The sequence below is a fragment of the Ictalurus furcatus genome, chromosome 10 (genome assembly GCF_023375685.1).
Source record: "Ictalurus furcatus strain D&B chromosome 10, Billie_1.0, whole genome shotgun sequence".
Lineage (NCBI taxonomy): Eukaryota > Metazoa > Chordata > Actinopteri > Siluriformes > Ictaluridae > Ictalurus > Ictalurus furcatus.
Window position 1 is genome coordinate 10,665,564 of NC_071264.1, and position 24,177 is coordinate 10,689,740.

Sequence of the window (24,177 nt, forward strand, 5' to 3'; positions counted from 1 at the left end):
TAAATTCTTCTTACTACTACATACTGTGGCAAAATGCAATAAAATCATTTAAGAAAAACAGCACCAGCCATTGGCAAACGTTGCAAGCAGCGAAAAAGAAAAACAGCACTGTATGTTCTTCCTTCATCAACGAGCATACACACAAATCCCATTCCATCTAAATGTCACTGAAACATTCACTGTTATTGACAGAATTGTTTTGCAAGTCCTGGAAATAAATCCATTATGGTGAATCATATTTTACAGTATAATAAAGGAGATAACTGTACAGCAGACTTTTTTCTTTTTTTTTTAAACATGAGATGAGATCCATGGGCACAAGCCGAACTCATGGGAGGGACTGCCTAAATGTCTGCCTCTGATGCGCCAACGACTATATCTAAAAAAGCGGACTGGCAAAATCCCTTTTTGCATGCTTCCAGAGTCAGCGTGTCCCCAAAGAGGGGTTTAGCAGAGGGATCTGTGCTCCTTTCCTCCCCAGGAGGCGGCGAGTGTCCAGGGTGGATTAGAAGTGGCCCATGCGGGTGGTGAAAAGACTGCGAGAGGCCACGTTCCGGCTCGAGCTGGAGGAAGGCCACTTGATGATGAACTGGGAGGTCACTGGCACCAGATACCTACACACAGAGAGATGGGAAACAGGGACAGGGGATGGACAGGAGATGCGGAAGCAGGATTAGCGTTGCAAAAGGTCACATGAGGAGATCAGGCCGCGTTAGCAATCCGACAACATAAAGCAAACGCCCAGCTACCCCCTTAGCTCAATACTGTCCAACCCAACACGTTCCAACCTCTCTGTTTTCCCCTGATCCCTTGTTGTAAATGCCTTCTGTTTTTAATGATGAGTGACATTTTGCATCTTCACTCGGGCAGCTGAACAAGCCTCGTGTTAATAGACTGGCGGAGGACATTGTTTAACCTCAATGCTGCTTAAATCTATCTAACAGGAGAAGGATGTCCGAAAGTGGATACTGGCGAAGATAATTACGGCCTGAAATGAGACGTGGAGGTGAACCAATTGAGACAGTATATGACCCACATAGGATAGCTGTTCAGATCTCATCACAGACTGTTAATGAGGACATTTAAATTGTTTATTCATTAAAAGGCAGTGAAAGCTAACACAGTGCTGTGCTCTAACCAAATGACCTATACCTGGTTAGTGCAACATGACAGTGAAAAGGAAAGAAAAAAAAATTACAGTAACTGTAAAATAACCCTTGGGCTTGTCACTGTAACATGGTACTTGTGACAGTCTTCCTTATATAATATCCCCAGGACAAATTAGCCATGCTGCTTCTTCTAAGTATACTAAAAAAGATTTGCTCTGAGGGCTTCTGCTGCATTGCCGCCATACCCAGGAGACTTGTGAAAAGTCAAATTAACTTCATTTAGTTCAAGAAGAATGCCCTTGAAACTGCTCAAGAGTACCGCTCGTGCTTGTCAAGCAGATAGTTTAGAATGTAGATTAACTACTGTACATCCAACCCATTCACCAAAGTGCAGCAATGAACGGGGGAAAAAAGACACATTTTTCCATCAAGCTAAATGCTCAAATATTAACATATATGCCATAGATAAATGTCAATATTTCAGAATATGAACAGTTGTATCAAACGATGACTTTGATTAAAAATGTGTGCCAGTTTAATTCAGAAATGAGATTTGAGATTTTTATTACATTTTAGGAGCTATTCACATAACAACTGAGGTAATTCCAAAAGGTTCACAAATATTTTCCTAGCCAAAGGTGCCATTCCCATATAAGTCTCTTGACAAAGGTGTCTGTTTAAGGATGCGTGTAAAAGGGCTCCGTGACCCAGAGTCCAATCAGGCTGCCGGCAATATTTAATTGGATCTCTATAATGCTTCCACCAGGTCCTTGGCTTTTGATCACTGAGTAGTTCTTAGGAAAACCTGCCAGCGGAAAGCCCCCTGAGAGCCAGCAGCTGTCTAACTGTATTTTTTTTGGAGAATATGCGGGTCTTCCTAATTATACACAATGACTTGGAGATCTGCACGTACCTCCAGTCAGTTTGCATGTTTAAAGTATATGTTCAATAGTCCTGCCACTGTCAAAAATGTTGAGGGTGGAGGAGAATAAATAAAAAAATAAATCATATGTGATATGACTTAATAAATGATTTATATATATATATATATATATATATATATATATATATATATATATATATATATATATATATATATATATATATATATATAAAAAACACCGGTCGAAAGTTTGGAGACACTTGACAAAGGTTTTTCATGATTTTAAAAACATTTTTATCTGAAGGTGTGTTGGTTAAATGTTTAAAATCATCGTAGACAAAAATATAATTGTGCCAACATATTCATTTCTTTCATTAAAAAACAAACATTTTATTTATAAAAAAAAAATAATAATAATTTTTAAATGGATGGAGTGAAATATTCCGAAAAGCACCGATCAATGTCCAGCGTAGGTTGGAAGTCCTTTAATACTGATTAAAAAGCACCTCAGGGGGATTCCTCAAGAAATCGGTTGAGAAAATGCCAAGAATACATTTCTGGAAATTCTAGGCAAAAAAGAAAAAATACTGGATTATTTTTATTTATTTTGGATTTCTTTTTTTTATCACAACATAATTCCCATCGTTAGATTTGTGTTTTTCCAGAGTTTTGATGAATTCATTATTAATCTAATGTGGGGGGAAAAATAAAGAATGAGTGCGTCTAAACTTTTGACCGGTAGTGTATATATAATATATATGATAAACGATATCTCTCGTATGCTACTTTGTTCATTAACAAAGTAGAAAAAGTTCAGTTTTTAAAATGTATTGTAATGTTAAAATGTATTTTATTGGCCTTTGTAAACTATTAATTTGGGGTAAAAAACAAACAACCATCTTCTATTCTAAGATGAATCTCACTAGTAATGACTGGAATGATGTTTTGCAGCCTGAATCCTTTAAGAAATGCATCTTAGACAGTTGCTTAAGAGTCTGTCTCTGCCACCCTGATGGCTCTGGACCCGATGTCTCTCCACTGGCCAAGACTGGCAAGTGGAGGCAGATGTAGAACAGGCGGCGTATGGGTGCAGGTAGGGGGGCAACACACATGCCAGAGAGGAGGATGAGTGGCTGTTGAAAGGAGGGGGGGGGGGGGGTCACCAGCAATATGGTGCCATGCCCCTACTCAGACATCATTTTCCTAACGAGGCAAAGCATATGCCGGCTAAGTGAAAAGTCTAATCTGTCATCCCCCTGCTCCGTTCTGCCACTGAGCCGTCAATGAGGCATGTCCTGGGAAAGATATGGAAGTGCGCGTCATGCACCATGCAGTGAAACTGTTGCGATTCGCTGTGACGAATGAGCGGGTGCTTGTTGCCATGGTAAGTGGAAAGGATGGAGGAAAGGCTGGCTTGCTTTCTTAGAAAACTTTTTTTTATTTTTTTTATTTTAGTCAGCACCCCCTCCAAGATGCCATGTTCAGAGACAAGCGAGCAAAAGTGGCAAACAGGTGCATGAGGGTGGGTGGTTACAGTCTGGACAGACTGGAGATATGGAGGGAGGGGTTGATCCAAAATCAAGAGTAGAAAGACCTGCGTCAAGGAGTGAGAGGGTAGAAGAGGAAGGGGTCGAGCCACGAGACGAGACTGGTCCGGCAGCTGAGGGCGAGCTTCACCACAGTCCGCAAGTCAAGAGCAAAAAGACAGGGTCATAGTTTTAATGTAGGAGGAGAAAAACGGAGGAGGCCATGCCCATACAAAGCTTTAATCTGTTTTGGTGTTGGATGGGATATGAATTTGTCAAGTCTGTAATAGTTTTCGGTGAATACTAGACACAGCATAATCCAAACGTTGGAACAAATGAAGTGTTAGCACAGAATTTGAAACTCCAAGCCTGGGCCAGAGTCCAACAAAATTTCACAGCTCTAACACACCTAATAAACCTGGTAGTTAAATGCTGAGGTGAATTAGGTGTCTTTGAGCAAAGATATCACCAAACCAGAACCGGACTCAGACACCCCTGGATTTAAAAAAAAATTTTTTTTTTAAATTAAATAAATAAAATTAAATTAAAAAAAAGTAGCAGGTTTGATTAGCTTAAATATGTGTACAGCTATACTGAACACAAGTGTTTCACAGTATCATGTCTTCACTTTGTGCATGCTTTATGCACATTTCATTTTTATATATGGGCAACAAATATAGTATGGGCAGGACCTTGGTATAGACTCGAGTCAAGTACAGTGTACCAAAAATACAGGCTGGAAAGTCAGAGTGCTTGAAATATGCATGTACCTATATCATGTAAACACTGATAATATTTAAAGACATCGAGACTTCATTTGGATTACACCTTAAACCTGTTATTTACACAGCTGTTAGTAAAACGCTGAGCTCATTGCAATTAATTTGTCTCATTCAACTAGAATGAAATCAATTAAATGATAGCCTTTAAATTAAATTAAAGCCTAACTACTAATCAACAACAAAGTGCCATATATTACAACAAAATGCCTGTTGGAATATACAGGCTCAAAATCTATGGCATTATCTGCAGCTATAGATCACAGGAAGTAGGCTATGCACAAGCTCTTAAGATTATTTCACTCTGACTCATCTCTTTTATTGAATTAGCTGCACCTCAGGGGGCCTACTATGTTAAGTGATAATCTGAGGGTCATTCTTCCCTGTTCACAGCTTCCCCTGTGCAGCTGAAAAGTCAGATATGCCCCTTCCCAGCCATCTCCCCCTGAACTCTGCTGCACAGGGGACCGAGGTTGAACAGATGGGGGGGAAAAAAAAAAAAAAAAAAAATTAGTGTGGAGGAAAGATTAAGTCTGAAGGGAGGGGTTTACCTGGGATCATCCCACTCCGGGCTCAGGCCGGTCAGCGACCCACGCGACTCCACTACGAACTTGTAAACCACCAGCAGGCAGTCACGGCACAGCTGCACCAAGCGCTGGCAGCACTGCAACTCCTGCGGCGTCACCACCTCGCTGCTCTTGCTGAAGATGCTCTCCCACGATGACCTGCTGTAGGTCCAAGCATATACATGCAAACATAGATCTCAATACAAAAAATTTTCCAAAAAGAATTCAGTAAAAACCCCAGGACTTCTGTCTCACCAGACGCTTTGATGAATGAGTGTCAAAAAAAAAAAATTCAAAAGGGCCTGGTCCTCAGCGTGGGCTGAATAAAAGGGAAAATACTGAGCTAAAATAATGTCTTTTTCTTTTCAAAGTCATTGGACGGCAGCAGTGATTGTGTTTCATTGTGGAGATGAAGGAATATAATGGCTGGGGATATGAGAGTACATTACAGGCGAGGAGGCCTTCACAATGCTCCCATGCTGGGCTTTCCTCTGAGCGCTAGCTGCCCACAGACCTCCTTCATGCACCGGGCACTGATTAAATGGCAGCAGCATGGGGTGCTTAGCACCATCACTAATCCCCTAGTGCCATGCACACTCTCATTAAGTTAAAATAAACCTGGGTGGTTATATCGCTATATCTGTCAATTATAGGTACAAGTGGGTTGTAGAAAATCCTTGTAGACCCACTAGATACCCACACAAGAAATGAATAGAAGGACACATGAGGGATTTTATGTATTCCTTTGTTGTCCTTACGGCAGCAGTCACAATAAATGCTGGTAAACAATTAGACAATAGAAGGAACTAGAGGAACTGACAAGTAAAAAACCTTTCGCTTTTTTTTAAATGAGATTTTTAATTTTTATTAATGGACATCTAGACTTACCGGCCACTTTATTTGCAACACCTGTATAGTCATGCAATTATCCAATTAGCCAGTCATGTGGCAGCAGTGCAATATAAAAAATCATAAAGATACAGATCAAGAACTTCAGGTTCCCTAAAACTGGACAGCTGAAGAGTGGAAAAACATTGCATGGTCTTTTTCTAATCTGTGGCTTAATATTCCTGGCTGACAGGAATGGAGCATGATGTGGTCTTGTGCTGTTGTAGTCCATCTGTCTCAAGGTTTGACTTGCTTTTCTGCTTACCACATTTGTAAAGAGTGGTTACTTGAGTTACCATTGCCTTCCCGTCAGCTCATTCTCCTCTGACCTCTCACATTAATGAAGCGGTGCCACCCACAGAACTACCACTTGTTTTTAACACCATTCTGTGTAAACTCTAGACTGTTGTGCATGGGAAACCCCAGGAGATCCGCAGTTTCTGAAATACTCAAACCGACCATGTCTGGCACCAACAACCATTCCACAGTTGAAGTGTCCAAGATCAAATTTTCTCCACATTGATGTTTGATGTTTAAAATTAACTGAAGCTCTTAACCTGTATTTGCATCATTTTATACTTGATGCTGCTGCAACTTTATTAGCTGACTGGATAATTTAATGAGTGTGACTTTTGAATCTTTGTGAAAAAGTCTATAATTCTTTCACTTCATTTCATTCTCAAACATTACTGACCATTAAAGTAAGTCTACTATAAACAATATTTACATCTTCACTATGTCAAAAGTGGAGTTCAGCCAGTAAGCGTTCATCTGACAGTTTCTTGATTATGAATCAATTTGCTCAGTATCTGCATAATGAAGAGCTCCTTACCCAGAGCTGCAGAAACAGTTCCACAGGCCTTGACCATGGCTCCAGAGCAGGCGACTGAAGACGCGGTTAAAAAGGCGGTAGAGACGTAAACTGTCGATGTCAGGCTCCCTCCAGATCCTCTGGAGCAATGAACGAACATTGGTGCGGACAATGTCCAGGACCTTTACGTGTAAAGCACATGAATGAGAGCAAATGATTTCTGTTACAGAATCAAAGCAAGTGCATACAATTAAAAGCAGAAGGATATTTTTCACTTTCTATAGTCACAATCATAACGATTCAAGAGCGCAGGCTTTGGTGCAGGTCTAATCAATCGATGAGGTCTGTAGTGATGGGTAGAGAGGGGAAAAGATGGAAAGACAGGTGCAGAGACTGAATAGAGTGATTGGAGAGCGAGGCTGAAAGATAAGTACGAGAATGTCATTCTAAGTCTAAACTGAGGCTAAACAGGTTGAAGAGCCCTAGCAGTCCCACAGGCTGATTGGCAATTTTCTGTCATGTGACACTTAGATTTAATGATCTTCTGTGAGCAGTTCTCCGCACAGTGATCCTTTATATTTCAGCTAATATTCAGCATGACAATGACGATCCCTGTAAGTAATCAGACTGGTATAGATTTCACAGAGTAGGTACAAGGGCTTGAACACTGAAATGATCATGAAAGCCTCCTAAATTTATCTCAATTATAGCTATTCTTAGGGCTATATTGAAATTAGCCAAATTAAGTTCAAAATATACAGTGCCCTCCATTAATATTGGTACCCTTGGTAAATATGAGCAAAGAAGGCTGTGAAAAATTGTCTTTGTTGCTTAACGTTTTGGTTGAAAAATTCACAAAAATATGCTGCTCTCATGGATATCAAACAATTGCAAACAAAACACAGGTTTATCAAAATAAAAAGTTGTTAAATATAGGTGTGCAACATTTATTGGCACCATTTTACTTAATACTTTGTGCTACCTCCCTTTGCCAAGATAACAGCTCTGAGTCTTCTCCTATAATGCCTGATGAGGTTGGAGAATGCATGGCAAGGGATCTGAGACCATTCCTCCATACAGAATCTATCCAGATCCTTCAAATTTTGAGGTCCACGCTGGTGGACTCTACTCTTCAGTTCACCCCACAGGTTTTCTATGGGTTTCAAGTCAGGGGACTGGGATGGCCATGGCAGAACCTTGATTTTGTGGTCAGTAAACCATTTTTGTGTTGATTTTTATGTATGTTTTGGATCATTGTCCTGTTGGAATTCAACCACGGCCCATTTTAAGCTTTCTGGCAGAGGCAGTCAGGTTTTCATTTAATATCTGTTGATATTTGATAGAGTACATCATGCCATGTATCCTAATAAAATGGCCAGGTCCTCTGGCAGAGAAACAGCCCCAAAACATTAAAGAGCCACCACCATATTTAACCGTGGGCATGAGGTACTTTTCCATATGGCTACCTCTCTGTGTGTACCAAAACCAACTCTGGTGCTTATTGCCAAAAAGCTCTGTTTTGGTTTCATCTGACCATAGAACCTGATCCCATTTGAAGTTCCAGTAGTGTCGGGCAAACTGAAGACGCTTGAGTTTGTTTTTGTTTGAGAGTAGAGACTTTTTTCTTGAAACCCTTCCAAACAACTTGTGGTGATGTAGGTGACTTGGGATTGTAGTTTTGAAGACTTTCTGACCCCAAGACACAACTACCTTCTGCAATTCTGTGATCTGAAAAAACTGTGGTCCTTGGAGATTTTTTTTGGCCACTTGAACCATCCTCTTCACAGTGTGCTGAGACAATATAGACACATGTCCAATTCCAGGTTGATTCATAACATTTCCAGTTGACTGGAACTTCTTAATTATTGCCCTGATGGTGGAAATGGGCATTTTCAATGCTTGTGCTATTTTCTTATAGACACTTCACGTTTTGTGAAGCTCAACAACCTTTTGCTGCACATCACAACTATATTCCTTGGTCTTACCCATTGTTATGAATGACTAAGGGAATCTGGCCTGTCTTACCTCATATTTATACCCCTGTGAAACAGGAAGTCATAGTTGAACAATAAAATGTAAAATATCAATGGAAATATACTTCAAACATATTTTTCTCATATGAACTCATAGGGGTGCCAATAATTGTTGCACACCTATATTTAACAAATATATTTATTGACAAACCTGTGTTGAGTTTGCAATTGTTTTATATCCATGAGAGCAAAGATCAAAAGTGCCAATATTCGTGGTCAGCCGATATCTGTAGGAAATTCTTCATATTCAGACTTGTGTTAAGCATGTGCGCAACTAATTTTTCTAGCCAGTACTTTCAGGGTACTACCTTTTCACTACTTTTAAAAGAAGCACCTGATGGATAAAGAAACATGCTCTCAAGTTCAAAAGATAAGTAATAGAAAATGTAGTTCACACAAAGACCATAATAAAAAGTTCAGAAGTCAACATTGAGGAACATCTTATAACCTAATATACTTTAAATAGATTGAGGCTGATTCTCATGAATAGTTCCATTTCAAACTTTGCAAATTTGTCCCAATTTATCAATTTGGGTTCCAACTGGCTGCAAGCCTATAAATTAACACTTGATACCAAATTTATATACAGCATAACCTAACAATAACAGAGATGCAGGCCAAATGAAGAAAGCAATTTTTTTTTTTTTTTTTTAACAGAATGAACTAGAAGGGTACTGATAGCGGCAGAAAGTGCAGGGCTTAGTAAGAGGTAAAAATGATGTGGCTGCTGTATATAGTTGCAGAGGAAGTGTGGACAATTCATGATTATTTGTGTCATAATGTCATATTTATATATTTAGACGTTGCCCTCAGATGCCGTTCTACGTTTGTGTGTTTTAATGTTGCCCAAAACTTGAATTTCAGAGTGAAATATTGTGTTTTTTATATAATATATTATAGTAATAACTGTCAAACTGTCAGTAACAATGCTGAGTAGTGCATAACTGGGATGTTTGGGTGAAATGGTTCTAAGGTCTGAATACAGATGCGGAAAATGTTATTACCTCCTCACCATAAATACATGATACCTCACTGAATACAGTCATACAACATTCTAGAGCCATATTTTTATGGTTTAACAAACGGTTTTAACATTTAAGCCTTATAATTAATAATCAGTTGCCAAAAGCCTCACAAGAACCAAATAAATTCTGTAGATGTTGATTGGTCCTGTATAACAGTTAGGAGGTATTTTGTTTTGCTTTATTCATGTTTATTTTTAACATAAATGAACTGCTTGAGATCATGTCACAGTAAATAAAAGTGATAAACACCTGAGACACACATGACCCAAACTCTTATTTTTTGCTGTAGACTGATGCCGAGGAATTTTCTGGTACAACTTATGATTTGTTAGCTTACATTAAAGTTTTGGTATTAGCAGTAGCACACAGTGTCACGCAGTCTTTTTTCCCCCGCAAACACATTAACTCAACACACGTCTCATTTTATTCCAGCAGTACTATATAACATCCAGGTAATCTTTAGATAAGCAGTATTGCTTTTTGAGAGCAGAGGTTTGGTGCGCGTTACCCTCCGTTGAGCGCCACTCTTGTTCATTGTTTTTCATGTGGCTGACTCGTGAATATGGATGTTATACCTTAACTTCCTTGTCAAGAATCCTTCTTTTTGATTGGATCGAAAATATATTTTATATATATATATATATATATATATATATATATATATATATATATATATATATATATATATGAGAGAGAGAGAGAGAGAGTGAGAGAGAGACACACACACAGTGCATCCGGAAAGTATTCACAGCGCTTCACTTTTTCCACATTTTATGTTACAGCCTTATTCCAAAATGGATTAAATTCATTATTTACCTCAAAATTATACAAACAATACCCCATAATGACAAGGTGAAAGAAGTTTATTTGAAATCCTTGCAAATTTATTAAAAATAAAAAACAAAAAAAAGCACATGTACATAAGTATTCACAGCCTTTGCTCAATACTTTGATGAAGCACCTTTGGCACCAATTACAGGCTCAAGTCTTTTTGAGTATGATGCTACAAGCTTGGCACACCTATTTTTGGGGAGTTTCTCCCATTCTTCTTTGCAGGACCTCTCAAGCTCCATCAGGTTGGATGGGGAGCGTCGGTGCACAGCCATTTTCTGATCTCTCCAGAGATGTTCAATCGGGTTCAAGTCTGGGCTCTGGCTGGGCCACTCAAGGACATCACAGAGTTGTCCTGTAGCCACTCCTTTGTTATCTTGGCTGTGAACTTAGGGTCGGTGTCCTGTTGGAAGATGAACCTCCGCCCCAGTCTGAGGTCCAGAGTGCTCTGGAGCAGGTTTTCATCAAGGATGTCTGTACATTGCTGCATTCATCTTTCTCTCGATCCTGACTAGTGTCCCAGTTCCTGCCGCTGAAAAACATCCCCACAGCATGATGCTGCCACCACCATGCTTCACTATAGGGATGGTATTGGCCAGGTGATAAGTGGTGCCTGGTTTCCTCCAGACATGACGCTTGCCATTCAGGCCAGAGTTCAATCTTTGTTCAATCTTTGGTCTGAAAGTCCTTCACGTGCCTTCTGGCAAACTCCAGGTGGGCTGTCACGTGCCTTTTACTTAGGAGTGGCTTCTGTCTGGTCACTCTACCATTCAGGCCTGATTGGTGGAGTGCTGCAGAGATGGTTGTTCTTCTGGAAGGTTCTCCTCTCTCCACAGAGACACGCTGGAGCTCTGTCAGAGTGACCATTGGGTTTTTGGTCACCTCCCTGACTAAGGCCCTTCTCCCCTGATCGCTCAGTTTGGCCGGGCGGCCAGCTCTAGGAAGAGTCCTGCTGGTTCCAGACTTCTTCCATTTACAGATGATGGAGGCCACTGTGCTCATTGGGACCTTCAATGCTGCAGAAATGTTTCTTTACCCTTCCCCAGATCTGTGCCTCGATACAATCCTGTCTCGGAGGTCTACAGACAATTCCTTGGACTTCATGGCTTGGTTCGTGCTCTGACATGCATTGTTAACTGTGGGACCTTATATAGACAGGTGTGTGCCTTTCCAAATCATGTCCAATCAACTGAATTTACCACAGGCGGACTCCAATCAAGTTGTAGAAACATCTCAAGGATGATCAGTGGAAACAGGATGCACCTGAGCTCAATTTTGAGTGTCATGGCAAAGGCTGTGAATACTTATGTACATGTGCTTTTTTTGTTTTTTATTTTTAATAAATTTGCAAAGATTTCAAACAAACTTATTTCACGTTGTCATTATGGGGTATTGTTTGTAGAATTTTGAGGAAAATAATGAATTTAATCCAATTTGGAATAAGGCTGTAACATAATAAAAAGTGAAGCGCTGTGAATACTTTCTGGATGCACTGTGTGTGTGTGTGTGTGTGTGTATATTATATATATGTGTGTATATATATATATATATATATATATATATATATATATATATATATATATATATATATACACACACACACACACACACACACACACACACACATATGCATATACAGTGTAGCAAGTGTATATACAGTGGGGTCCAAAAGTCTGAGGCTAAAATCTGGGGTTTTAGTTTTTCATTGAAACTTACAAATAAACAAAAAGGTTTTAAAAGACAAAAGTAAAATGCTCAATATCCATCCATCCATCTTCTATACCGCTTATCCTTCCTTCAGGGTTACGGGGAGACCTGGAGCCTATCCCAGGGAGCATCAGGCACAAGGCGGGGTACACCCTGGACAGGGTAATGCTCAATATCTTGGATATTTAATATACTAGAGTCTGCACTATTCCTAGGTCTCTGTTTAAATGTAATCAAATTTGTAATATTTCAAAAATTCAAATTTTTTAAGTTGTCAATAATATTATGTGTAATGAAAATTGTATTAAATTACAAAAGAATGTAAAATAGGAACATTTTCAATAGTGGAATAGTTGTCTATATTGAAATGTGTGTGTATGTGTGTAGGTATATATACAGGGTAAGGCTAGTACATAATAGATAGCCATGGGTCCTTAGTCACAAAGCTCCATAGCTCCATTAATGACAAAAGGGCACTGTGTGTCAAATCAAGTCCTAATCAAATAATATGGCAGCATATTTCAATATGCAATGCACTTTACAAACCACATAGAAGCCAACAGTATGGTAGTCCTGAGATAAGATCTAGGAAACTGATGCTTGTCAAGGAACTGGTGGTTCATTATTTGGTGCTGGGTGTTGCAACATGGTAAATGACGTGGTTATACATTCGGACACGACAGGAGCATATTGTATGTACAGCCCATCGGGCAGCCAATTGTGAGAAGCCAGGATGTACTGCAATGATCTGATAGTGAGAAAGGTGAGAGCAGCTGTTACTTAGCAACCCAGCGGTGCAGGATTGTCACAGTAATTCACGCCATTAATCTGAACAAAACACGAGAGAACACAAATAAACGCCTCTACCAAAGTTTAGGTTATTTTGCATGAACAAAATACATATAATTTCACACAATCCCGAGTTTTCAAACCAACCGACAATAGATCAGTGCATGATAAAATACTACTTCTACCACCGCCAATATTATTATTATTATTACTACTAATAATTATTATTATTATTATTATTGTTGCTGTTATACCTTTTATTATCAGCAGGCTCATTAAACTAATTAATTTATTCCCAAAAGACAGAGCGAAACAGAGGTGATTATAACGTTCCAAGAAAAACTGCCCTCGCTCTGCCATACTTGGTTGACAAAGCCCTAAAATGCACGCTCCTTGGAACTGGAAAAAAAAAAATAAACCTCTGGGCTGGTTATTTTGGAAAGACAAATCCACATGACAAGTCCACATATCAGCAGTCTTACACTACAATGGAGAAATGTAAGAACTTTCTGACATTTCTCCACTCTGAGAAAGACTAAGACTGCTGATATAACAATTCTTAATCAATTAGCAATATTTTTCAAAATTGTTAACTCATCAGAAAATAGTGCGCAATGCGAGTTTCCGTCCACTCAAACGTTTGAGGGGGAGAAAAAAAAAATATCTAAATTGAGCATATCCTGGAGAGCTTACTCTAGAGAAACGGGAACGACGTCAGAAGTGATTCCATACAGGTGTGTTAACTTTACGTTGGAGAATTCAAAAGCAACTCCCTTACTTTGCCCATAAATTAGTAACGAGCATTGATCATGGATCAGTCTGAACCTATTTAAAAGGCACAATTACAGCATTTGTAGTCATAAATTACAAAGGTTAACAGCAAAAGAAATTAAGAATAATTAGCAGTCTATAATCTCTAATTAGTTTAGTTTACAACTACATAAGATAACTTGAAACAACAATACAAATGGCCCTGAAAACAGTTATATGCAAATCAATCATACTTGTTATATTTAGTGATTAAAGCTGCTGTAAGCCATTTTAGCACTTCTCCCTACCAGACCTAACCACCTAAGGAGTCAGCCTCCAGGAAAATTTCTCTTTCAAACCCCTTCCTCCAAAGACCTGCATGAGCACAGTACAAAATGAGTTACATCTGATTTCAGACAATGAAAGAGAATGAGCTTGTTGTTCAGTTGCTTGGTTGGGTCAAATGTTGGCACCCTTTAAGCTCCATTCAAGCAAAACATTCACAGCTAACTGCAGCTCGATTTCAGGGTTTTATTTACGGAATCATTGCTACATAGATTATACAGACAGAAATGTGTGGCGGTCTGAGAAAACCATTCAGATGTTGCTGAAGCGGAATTGTATAAAACGGTCAAAAATAATAATAAATAATTTTAACCAAAACAAAATGGACATAAGCCGAATCAATTTAGTTTGTAATCAGATACTGACTGTCAAATTGTCCATTGTCCACCGTTACATCGTCTAAACAGGTGACAGCAGACGAAGTTAAAGTAAAAAAGACCCAATAAAGAATGTTAATAAAGAGAAATTTACCCAACTGAATGAAACTTCTTTAATCAGTGATTATGTTCATAACTCATGTTAGCGTGAACAAAGATCAGTCGAGTGAAGACATGATGATGATGATGAGGCTCTAAATGCCATGAGTGACTTGTACCTCAGGTGATTAGACTGAGACAGATGTGGATGAAGCTAATAATCAAAGCGGTAACCCATTTAGACTTCTTTAAAATTTGGCAGGCATGCCGTTTTCCTGAAAGAAGATTAGGTTACAAATGTAGTGGAATGGAATGGAAACCAATAAATGCGATTTTCTCCGTTTTCACTTTTTGGGGGGTGACTAGATTTTAAAATGCTATAACCTTACTTGAGACTGAGATATGGGCAAATAAGACACCAATGTCAGCTCAGGAAAGCCTCATGTTCAGAAATCTATACAGTAGAAAATGTCAAGCAGACACAAAAGCTGTCGTGTAAAAGTGTAGCATCGGTTTTCAAGCCCTTGCACTCTCTCCGGTGGAATTTTCAGATGACTGTCTTCACTGCTTCCATAACAAGGCCATAAAGTTTCCAGTTCGTACGTATGCTGCACATGCATGCACAAAATCATTAACAGGCAGACCACACCATGTGATTGATTAAAACATGAGGAAATTTTTTGTTCCAGGAAAGTCGGCAATAATAATAATAATAATTTTTTTTTTTAGTGGCATAAATAATTTTAGTAGCATCTATCAGAATGTAAAGAGACCTCTAACTAGATTGTTCTTTAAAAGCGCTTACAGCCGCTTTAACTTATTCATTAAACTAATGATCTAAATTATAATGAATACGTTTTACTGCGAAAAAAAACTTCATTTTAAAGATGTATATAACTGTGTTATATCATGTAAGTGGATTTATAATACTTTACCTTTCTTTGTTTGGTGGCATCTAACTTCACGAGCCAATAAGAAGCCACTTTTGGTTTATGATATTTCCAGTTGTTTAAAATCTGCGGGTGACAAAAAAAAAAAGCATTACATTCATTTTGCGACAAAAGACAACATTTCTGTCCCATTAAGTACGCATTTCCCATTAAGTTGCCCATATTCAGTGCTTTTTTCCCCTCCCTCAGGCATTTCCTAAGTATGGCCCTGCTAAGTTGTTTTTACATTATTTGAACTGTTTTTTACTACTGTGAAATAAAATCAATGCGTCTCTGCAACACATGCATGAACAAAGACAAATCTTGACACAAACAGACCATGCAGCGTTCCTTTTCCTCGTTCTTTCTGTAGTGAGACGCTGCGCACTTTATTGTTTCCTTTATTCATTTTTAACTAGTACATAGATCAATCTTAATGTGTGACTACACAGATTATGATCAATTTTGAACAAGCAAATCTTTCTTGTGCACTTGTTCTCTCATTAGCGCACCTTGTTACACCACGCTACAGAGCTAATATTCTATTTATGTTCTCTAGTGGACTTGCAAGTCAAGACAAATCTCTGGCTTGTTCCTCCACGGAGGAAACGAACCATGGACATGGTTACAATGAAGGATGGTGGTAGAGCACTCAGGCATTGATAAGGTCATAAACGTTAAATTCATCTTCTTGGATAAATCATTAATAATTCATTTAGGCTTACGTCGGCTCCATACTAATCAGGAGGCCATAAAGTACACTGATGCACACAGATATCTAAATTACAGTGTTCCAATTTCTAATGTACAACACATTTTTTTTTTGCGTTTTTTCGTAAATGCAATTCATGGACTCATAATAGTCACTAGGAACTCTTTCTGAATTATTACTGAAATGTTATTTTTTATTGCATTACATGAGAGAGACACAGTAAGCATAAAACTTGCAGACATTTGTTAATATTTTTCCCTTTCGAAGTGCAAGTGAAAAAATGTTATGATATTGGAAAGGGTCTGAAACAGGTGCAGCTGCCCAGCTGCGTTTTCCATGGCGACAGCTAATAGCTCTCATTAACCATACAGGTGGACGGCTAATGACACTATGTACAAAATGAGATGGGGAGAGAGAGAGAGAGAGAGAGAGAGAGCGAGAGCCAGCGCTACAGGCAGCACTCTCCACAAATGAGCTGGGGGAACGAGAGGAGAGCGGCATACTAACTCACCTCGTCCAGCACGGCCTCCGCTTCCTCCTCGCTCTTCCCTGGGAATCGGATGCGTAACTCCCCCAGCGCAGCCAGCGTCTGCCGCGTCAGCTCCGCCTCCTGCTCCTTGCTCCTCGCATTCAGCAGGGACTCTCCCTGCGGCGCGCGCATACACACAAACACACACACACACACAACGCAACGCAATGAAGATGAATTAGCGCACGCTGCCTTTTTTCCTTCCGTCATCAGCTTTTCCTTTCCTCGCCACTCTCCGCAGGCCTGGAGAGCGAGGCGAGGCGAGGATGCCACAATTAGAGTGGCACAGCCGCAAGCTATTGCTTGGCGGCTCCAGCCTAGATCCCAGAGGTACCCGCTGTGCCAGATGAGCCCAGGTGACTGGAGGTTGGCTCAGCATGTCAGAACTGTCAGATTGTGAGACGGAGTGTAAAAGTGCCAGTGCTGCTCTGACTGTGGGACATCTTAACGCTCGTTACAAAGAGTGCTTAAAGAGAGGCGCACTGCTGAATGGAGGGAGTTTAGGGGCTAGTCAGATTAGCATAAAGAAGAGAGAAAGTGTGAGCTGGGGCACATGTTAGAGGGAGCAAATGAGGTGTGTGTTAAGGGATATGCATGTGTTACTATAAGAAGCGGAGAAGATGGAGCCATGGAGGATATTCTGTCGTGTTCATGAACACATTCATGTGTGTGCACCCCATCACACAGAAATTCATGCTGTAAGGCATGTGCACAATTACATCCCATTACATACTAGTGACCCTAGTATTTTGACATACTAGTGACAAAAATGATGAACTTTACCTGTTTTATGTAATAATAACAACAGCAGGTAACTAAATTCATCATACCATATATACATATAATTTAGGTTTAGCTTTGCAGCTGATGGAACTGGATTAAATAACTGTTAGTTTGTTTTAGGTAAGCAGACATGTGTGTGTTTTACACTTGCCGTGGTGGAGTGGATAGTGCCCAGGCTGCTGCTGTGGGGCATTCTGTGGGCAGAGATGTTGCGGCTGAGAGAGTGTGAGCGCAGAGCTGTGTGCGGTCGAACCAACGACGTTGGCGGAGCCAAAGCTCCTGCATGGGCTGATGCCACACTAGTGCTTCCCATCTGTGGCAAACTCTTGTTCGAGGTGCCTCTACCGTCACTGCTGGGTGACTGTCCACTCAAAGAAGAGATGGAGCGCGGGCATGACACAGAGCGGCGGATGAGTCCTGACAGCGATGGTGAGGATACTGAGCCCAATTTCTCTGGTTTGGGAGCAGGCTTCCAGTGCACACGGCCTGAGAGAGAGGATACAAGAAAGCTTTTTAACATTCTTCATTTGTTTGTTTTTTTGGGTTTGTTTTTTTTTTTTAACATGGAGAGATAGAAGACGCCAGAATTAAGTGTTTGAACTACTGAGAACAGAGAGAAATTATTAGACTCTTAGATACACACAAAAGGCCTGTATTGAGGCGCAAATGAAGTCAGAATTCCCCCTCCATGACAACAAACACAGAGTAACTGTGGCTTCCATTAATCACAAAGGCATGTGCTGGTCTTAGTGGCCTGGCTCTGCGGTTTTCGGATTAGAGCCGCAGCAGCTTTTGCCCACACGCGCACCGAAGTGTTGAACGACCTCCAGCTTGTCCACGGGCCAGCCGGCCTCAGTGTTCTGCCTGCGAGTCTTGAGGGAAGGAAGTTGCCAAGTCGTGCGCATTATAGGGGCTTAGCTTAGGCCACCCCCAGATGGGGCGTCAAAGTCACTCCAGCCTCAGCGACTCACTCACCCCTCAAACTTCAGCCAAATCACGGCTTTGTCCTTCATTCCGAAGCTAATGGAAAAACTGGAGGGTTTGACCGCTTGCTCAGGCAAAAAAGAATCTTTAAACAATCCACTCTTGCCCTGTGACACTTCAATACATGCTGGCATGGTGTGATAGCAAGACCTGGGGCATGGAAGGAGAAAGGCAGGTGAAGAAGAAAAGAAAAAAAAACAACTATAGTTATAAACAACTATATGTTTGTGGACCCCAAGGAAGTTGGAAACCTTTCCATTTGGAAAGAATAGAGTTTGTTTGCTTTCTTCTCAAGGTAAACCAAAAGCCTTTCAGTTAGGATCTCCCTGGATTGCGCCTCACCCAAGCTAAGACCCTAGCCTCCTTACAGACTAGTGGACTGAAACACATCAAAAAAGCTCATTAAAGCCACGGTGTATGGGAGCCAAGAGAGCTCTCAAGCTATCACCCACTACTGCCAGCCAGTCAAATTAAGAGTCTCTGGACTGCACCATCAGATCCTTGTGACCCTAATTAAAAAAGATGGATTTTGCCTGTTTCATGTATTAATTAGGTAAACAAATGCATTAAACTAGATTTACATCTGTAATTTGGGGTTAGTGCTGCAGCTGACACCACTAGATTACATAATTGTGTCTAGAGTTGGTCTGTCCAGAAAAAGGCTTGAGGGTGTCTAAGTCTGTCAGTGACAATGGCAGAAGTTTGTTTAAGTAATTAAGAAGCCTTCATGGTTGTATAAAAAGCATCAAGGGAATGATTTCCTATCGAGGGCTGTGACATAAAAGAAGGGGAATGAGTGCAGCATAGTGGAGACTGTCCAAACTGGCCCCGAATGAGTACTAATAAAAGAATAATTTCCTTCACTGACTTACTGGAACGCTCAGAGGTTTTCTGTCTGCTCTCCCCAACCTCAATGGAGACCTTCTTTTCTTGGAGGTCGTTGGTGCTCTCTTCCTCTTCATCAGTGTTTGAGCATGACGTTCTGCTACTGTTGCAGCTGCCCGAGCTGTCTTCGTAGTCCCTGTGCCTCCTAGGCATCTGGGCGCTCTCGGGCATGGAGGACAAGGCCTGCAGAGACAGATAGACATGTCCAAGCCAATGATGTCCAGTGACATTGGTTGGGGGGGAGACAATGTTAGACAGAGTCAGCGCCTTGGCGGATATAGCCTTCATCCTGACTCCAATTAGCATTTGTCATAAGCAGTAGCTAAGGTGACATGAGTGGAGAGAGTAGGTGGAGAAAGTGATGGGAAAAGAAGGGGGAGTAGGATTGTGACACGGCCCTTGGCGTGCACCTTGATGACAAGTACAGTGTAGCGCCGCCTGTGATTAATGTCACAGCTGAGATGCGTTAATTCAATATAAGTAACTCTGCCCGGATACCACCTTTCACCGATAAGCATTCGGAATTATTAATTTATCATTTCCTTCCAGGAAAAGAAAAAAAAAAAAGATCGGGGAGCAGAGTTAATTGAAGCGAATGCCTGTCCTGTGCTCAGGAAGGAGCACGCTGTTAGTATTAATAAAGCATTCACATCAGTTATTCAACAGCTAATTTAGCTTGGCTTTCTCTTGCAAAATTAACACTTAGGAAGCTATTGCGAGCGCAGGTTTAAACAAATCAATTAGAGAAAGAGGGAGATGGAGACTGAAGAGACGGAGACGAACTCAAACAGCTATCTCCGTTTGATTGTGCTGCGCTCCGTGGCATATTTAAGTGGGAATGCTTAAAACTGAATCCCGCAGTATTTCAACTGCTTCATTTCTGCCCTGATTTTTCCAGATGGCCCATAATGCACCCCTGGGAGTCTGTCTATCCATCAGATCATCGAGCGCTGTGGGCTCGCGGGTTGTCAAGGAAGAAAAGCGTACTCAGAAGCGACAGACGTAAATGAATTTCAATGATGACAATTGTGTAAGAAAGAATGGTTAGACTTGAAGTATTTGAAAAGGCAACTTACCTTCACTCCTCTCTGCCTGGATGTCTTTCCCATCAACTTCTCATCATCCAACTCGCACTGCTCCAGCAGATCCAAGATGTCCTCTTCCTGTAAACATACCACCCAGAAATGTCATATTTAAACGACGGTCATATGAAACGTTTGGCCAAAGACTTGCTGACTTTTGTTGGTGGTCTACGCCAATGTGCTAGATCATACAAGTGTGTGCTTCCCTTAGTCTGGATTAATGCACTCAGCTAGCTAACTAGTCTGCCATTTGTTATTACATTTTGCTAGCTACCACTTTTTAGCCTAGTCAGTTAGGTTTCCAGGCAACCATATTGGAGCTTTTATTTGCATGGTGGGCTAGCCAATGAATGAATAATTCCCCCTCCCTGACCATAACAGCAAAATAAACAAAACATCCCATACAATGAAATAATAGAACTGACTGCAAAGAGATTTTTAATTAAGATTACTAATGGTTTAGTACAGTTATCAATGATTGATGAAGGGTTTAGTACAGTATAATTTTAGGCATGTACAAGGGTGTTTCCACGATTGTAGTGCCAATTCCATGATTATTTAACCATTTTGCATTTAACCATTAAAAAAAAAACACGTTAACCCATCTCAGGCAACCATCCTTTTTTTTTTTTTTAAGCAAAAAAAAAAAGAAAAAAAAGTGGTTAACAAGCTAACCATACAAAAGACGCAAGGATATTATACACATGATTTACTTCAAATGTATTTTTATAATTTGTAATTCATGTTCAATTTGTAATTTAGGTATCATGGTTGAATTTAACAGCATTTGGCAGTCGCCCTTATCCAGAGCTACTTGCATTCATCTCATTTATACATTTGAGCAGTTGAGGGATAAGAGTCTTGCTCAAGGGCCCAGTAACGGCAGCTTGGCGGTGCTGGGATGTGAACTCGCGACCTTCCGGTCAGAAGTCAAACATCTCAACCACTGAGCCACCACTGCCTTGCTGTCTACCATCAAAGTGAACTCCTCAGTTAATATCATTGGGGGGGGGGGGGGGGGGGGGGGGGGGGACAACACTTTCCTCTTCCCATGATCTTCAGGAAATTCAGACAATACAGCTTCCTGTTGAACATGTGACTTATTATTATAATATAATATTCCAAATATTTTGTATTTGTAAATGTGTTCAGGTAACAGGGTTAAGCGAATGATGTGGAACATTAATTCAAGCATGTGATGTTAAATGTATTTACACATTAATGAAAAATGAATATGATTTGTGAAGTATTTCACGGATTATATTTGTAACACAAGTGTACTCAGTAATGATGGTCTAGCAACTGGAATTGCAGACTCTATAGTCCCTCTACACATTACAGTAACATACTCAAAACACACCCTACCAAAAAAGTTTACAGTTTGGTGTGTGTAATAAATAATGAAGTGGTAGTTAAGGTCATTTGACGTAAAGTCAGGCTGAGATGAGCGCAGATTATGTGTAGAGTAAAGGATGGGTTTTATGAATGCTGAGTAGCTTGGAGTTTATTCCTCACTATACAAAAGAAACTGACTGAAGTACGTTTTCTGAAACATCCCTGATATCACGAAAAAGGCTCTCCAATGAACGTTTGTCTCCAGCCATCTCAGCGGTTTTATAATGAGAAATACTGCCCGCAGTTCCACAAAAAAAATACTCTTGCAGAGTTAACACCGATAAGCTCCTCACTGATTTATTCTTCTAGTACAAATGGACATAAGCATATTAAATTCAATTTCTCACCACATCCTTGCATTGTTTCATAAATCCAGATTAAAACGTGCCTTTCGGGCAACAAGCCGAAGACTAAACAGGCTGTTAAAACATTCTAGCGACTTATGATTAAGGAAGCTGATTCTAGACCATCATTTCTGAACCACCTCTTCACGTCACAATTCAATTCAATTCAGTTTTATTTGTATAGTGCTTTTTACAACGGTCATTGTCTCAAAGCAGCTTTACAGAAATATATAAACACAGGATACAGATTTTAAGTGTGTGAATTTATCCCTATTGAGAAAGCCGGTGGCGTGGAAAACCTCCCTAAGATGAAACCTTGAGAGGAACCAGACTCAGAAGGGAACCCATGCTCATCTGGGTAACAACGGACAGTGTAAAAGTAAAGGGAAGTTCATTATGGTTTTTATAACCGATGCTTGAATGAGAAATGAGCAAGTTGAGAAGCTAATATGGCGATGGCACATGCTTCAGCAATCCTGACCCTTACTCAAATAAGCCAGATCCACAGTTCCCACTCTACAGAAATTGCATGCTCATAGAAAGTAGCAGAGCTGCCCAGGCCACATCAGCCACTCCGATGCATTTCTAACTGATCTCACTACAGGCAGCTCAAATTCCATTAAATTGCAGAGTGTGGATGGGCAATACTGAAAGAGGCCCTCCAACAATGCAGCACACTGATGTCCCTGAGCTGACATATACGTGCCTTGAAAATCCTCTTCAAACATCCAAATATTTCTGAGAAGTGGCATGGTACAATGATGAACTCGAGGTGAATAAAGAATGAAGACGGAGAGCAAAAAAAAAAAAAGAGAGTAAAAAGGTAGGCACTCCTTGTAACAAAAAAGGGTTGTGTTGGGTCTTTAAAACATCATGTTCACGATGGACTGTAAAGCCTTAGACTCTGGCAACAAGGTCGTGCCAGGAAACATAAGGAGGAGCCACAACAGTACCTTGCAACATTTTCTTTCTTCTCTTAATATTATCTAGCTGAAGGGAAATTCTATATACAGAGAAGGAAAGAAGGAGAGCGGGAGACACAGAGAGAGCAGAGATAGAAGGGAGGGGGGAAAGAGAGAGAATTCTGAGCCAGCTGAGACTCAGGTACATGCCTTCATTCGTTTCAGAGGATTATTCATTTCTTTTTGAAGTGAGGCTGCTCGCCCAGCAAGGAACGTCTGAAAGGCAACCGAGAGGAGGCCCTCATACTTCTCCAAGAGCAGCTTGTCATCTGGGGGGTAAATACGTCTGTAAGCAAAGGGAGGACGAGAGAGAAAGGCAACAGAGAGTGAGCGAGTGAGTGAGTGAGGGAGGGAGGGAGGGAGTGAGGAGAATGCACCTGCTTATCATATTATTTAAACAATTCTCAATCACTCCTCCGACACCAGCATTCGTATTAAAAGTAATGCGCTTTTGTCGATATGACTGATAATGCTTGATGCAGCTGCAGCACAATTGCTGAAGACTAAACGGAATAATATTTCAATATGAGGAACAAGCCACGTATAAACCTTCAATTGTATCTACACCCATGTACTTCCCATGTACATTAATCTATATAGCGAAAAAAGGTGGGAGGAATGCTAACGAATAACTGTTAGAGATACACATTTTGGCCTGGTAAATGTTCTGCTAACATTTGAACATGCGCTTTAGTTTTGAGCTTGGTCAGCTGCGGCATGATCAAGGGATCAAGTAATGTAAATGTTAAGATCCTTGGATAAAGCTCTAAAACCCATTAAGGTCTGCATACGTGCAATTATGGCCAAGAACGTATTAGAGGCACGTCCGCCTTCGATGCTTCTCGTCTCGCTTCGTTCATATGGAGCGTGTTTAAATCTCGGTCTGACCCACATATTTCCTGAGTTTTTTTTTTTTTTTTTTTTTTTAATGTTTCAGCATCTTTTTTGGGGGGTGTTTTTATTAGGATAGAGATGCAGGGAATAGAAATTACATCAGCTGGAAAACCTATTTAAGAACCAGATTCACCCCCCATGCTTCCTCTGTGCTTTTTAAGTGGTGGCGTTATTCCAAAGCGACTCGTCACAATTACTCATCGAGCGGTGTGATAAATGC

General features: G+C 40.4%; 1 protein-coding gene across 2 annotated transcripts in view; it reads right to left on the reverse strand.

Moving 5' to 3' along the window:
* Positions 1 to 298: 298 nt before the first annotated feature.
* Positions 299 to 24,177, reverse strand: part of ttll7 (tubulin tyrosine ligase-like family, member 7) — a 74,048-nt gene continuing 50,169 nt past the window's right edge. The window contains exons 13-21 of one of the 2 annotated variants that reach the window (XM_053634299.1): positions 23,214 to 23,349; positions 20,357 to 20,443; positions 19,268 to 19,463; positions 17,563 to 17,897; positions 16,611 to 16,745; positions 15,394 to 15,474; positions 6,584 to 6,744; positions 4,849 to 5,025; positions 299 to 614 (exon numbers count right to left, since the gene is read on the reverse strand). In XM_053634299.1, the coding sequence (XP_053490274.1) occupies positions 506 to 614; positions 4,849 to 5,025; positions 6,584 to 6,744; positions 15,394 to 15,474; positions 16,611 to 16,745; positions 17,563 to 17,897; positions 19,268 to 19,463; positions 20,357 to 20,443; positions 23,214 to 23,349 (1,417 nt within the window). In that variant the 3' untranslated portion in view covers positions 299 to 505. Of the gene's footprint in view, positions 615 to 4,848; positions 5,026 to 6,583; positions 6,745 to 14,701; positions 15,067 to 15,393; positions 15,475 to 16,610; positions 16,746 to 17,562; positions 17,898 to 19,267; positions 19,464 to 20,356; positions 20,444 to 23,213; positions 23,350 to 24,177 lie in introns of those variants that run through there. The other variant, XM_053634300.1, reaches the window with a different exon arrangement.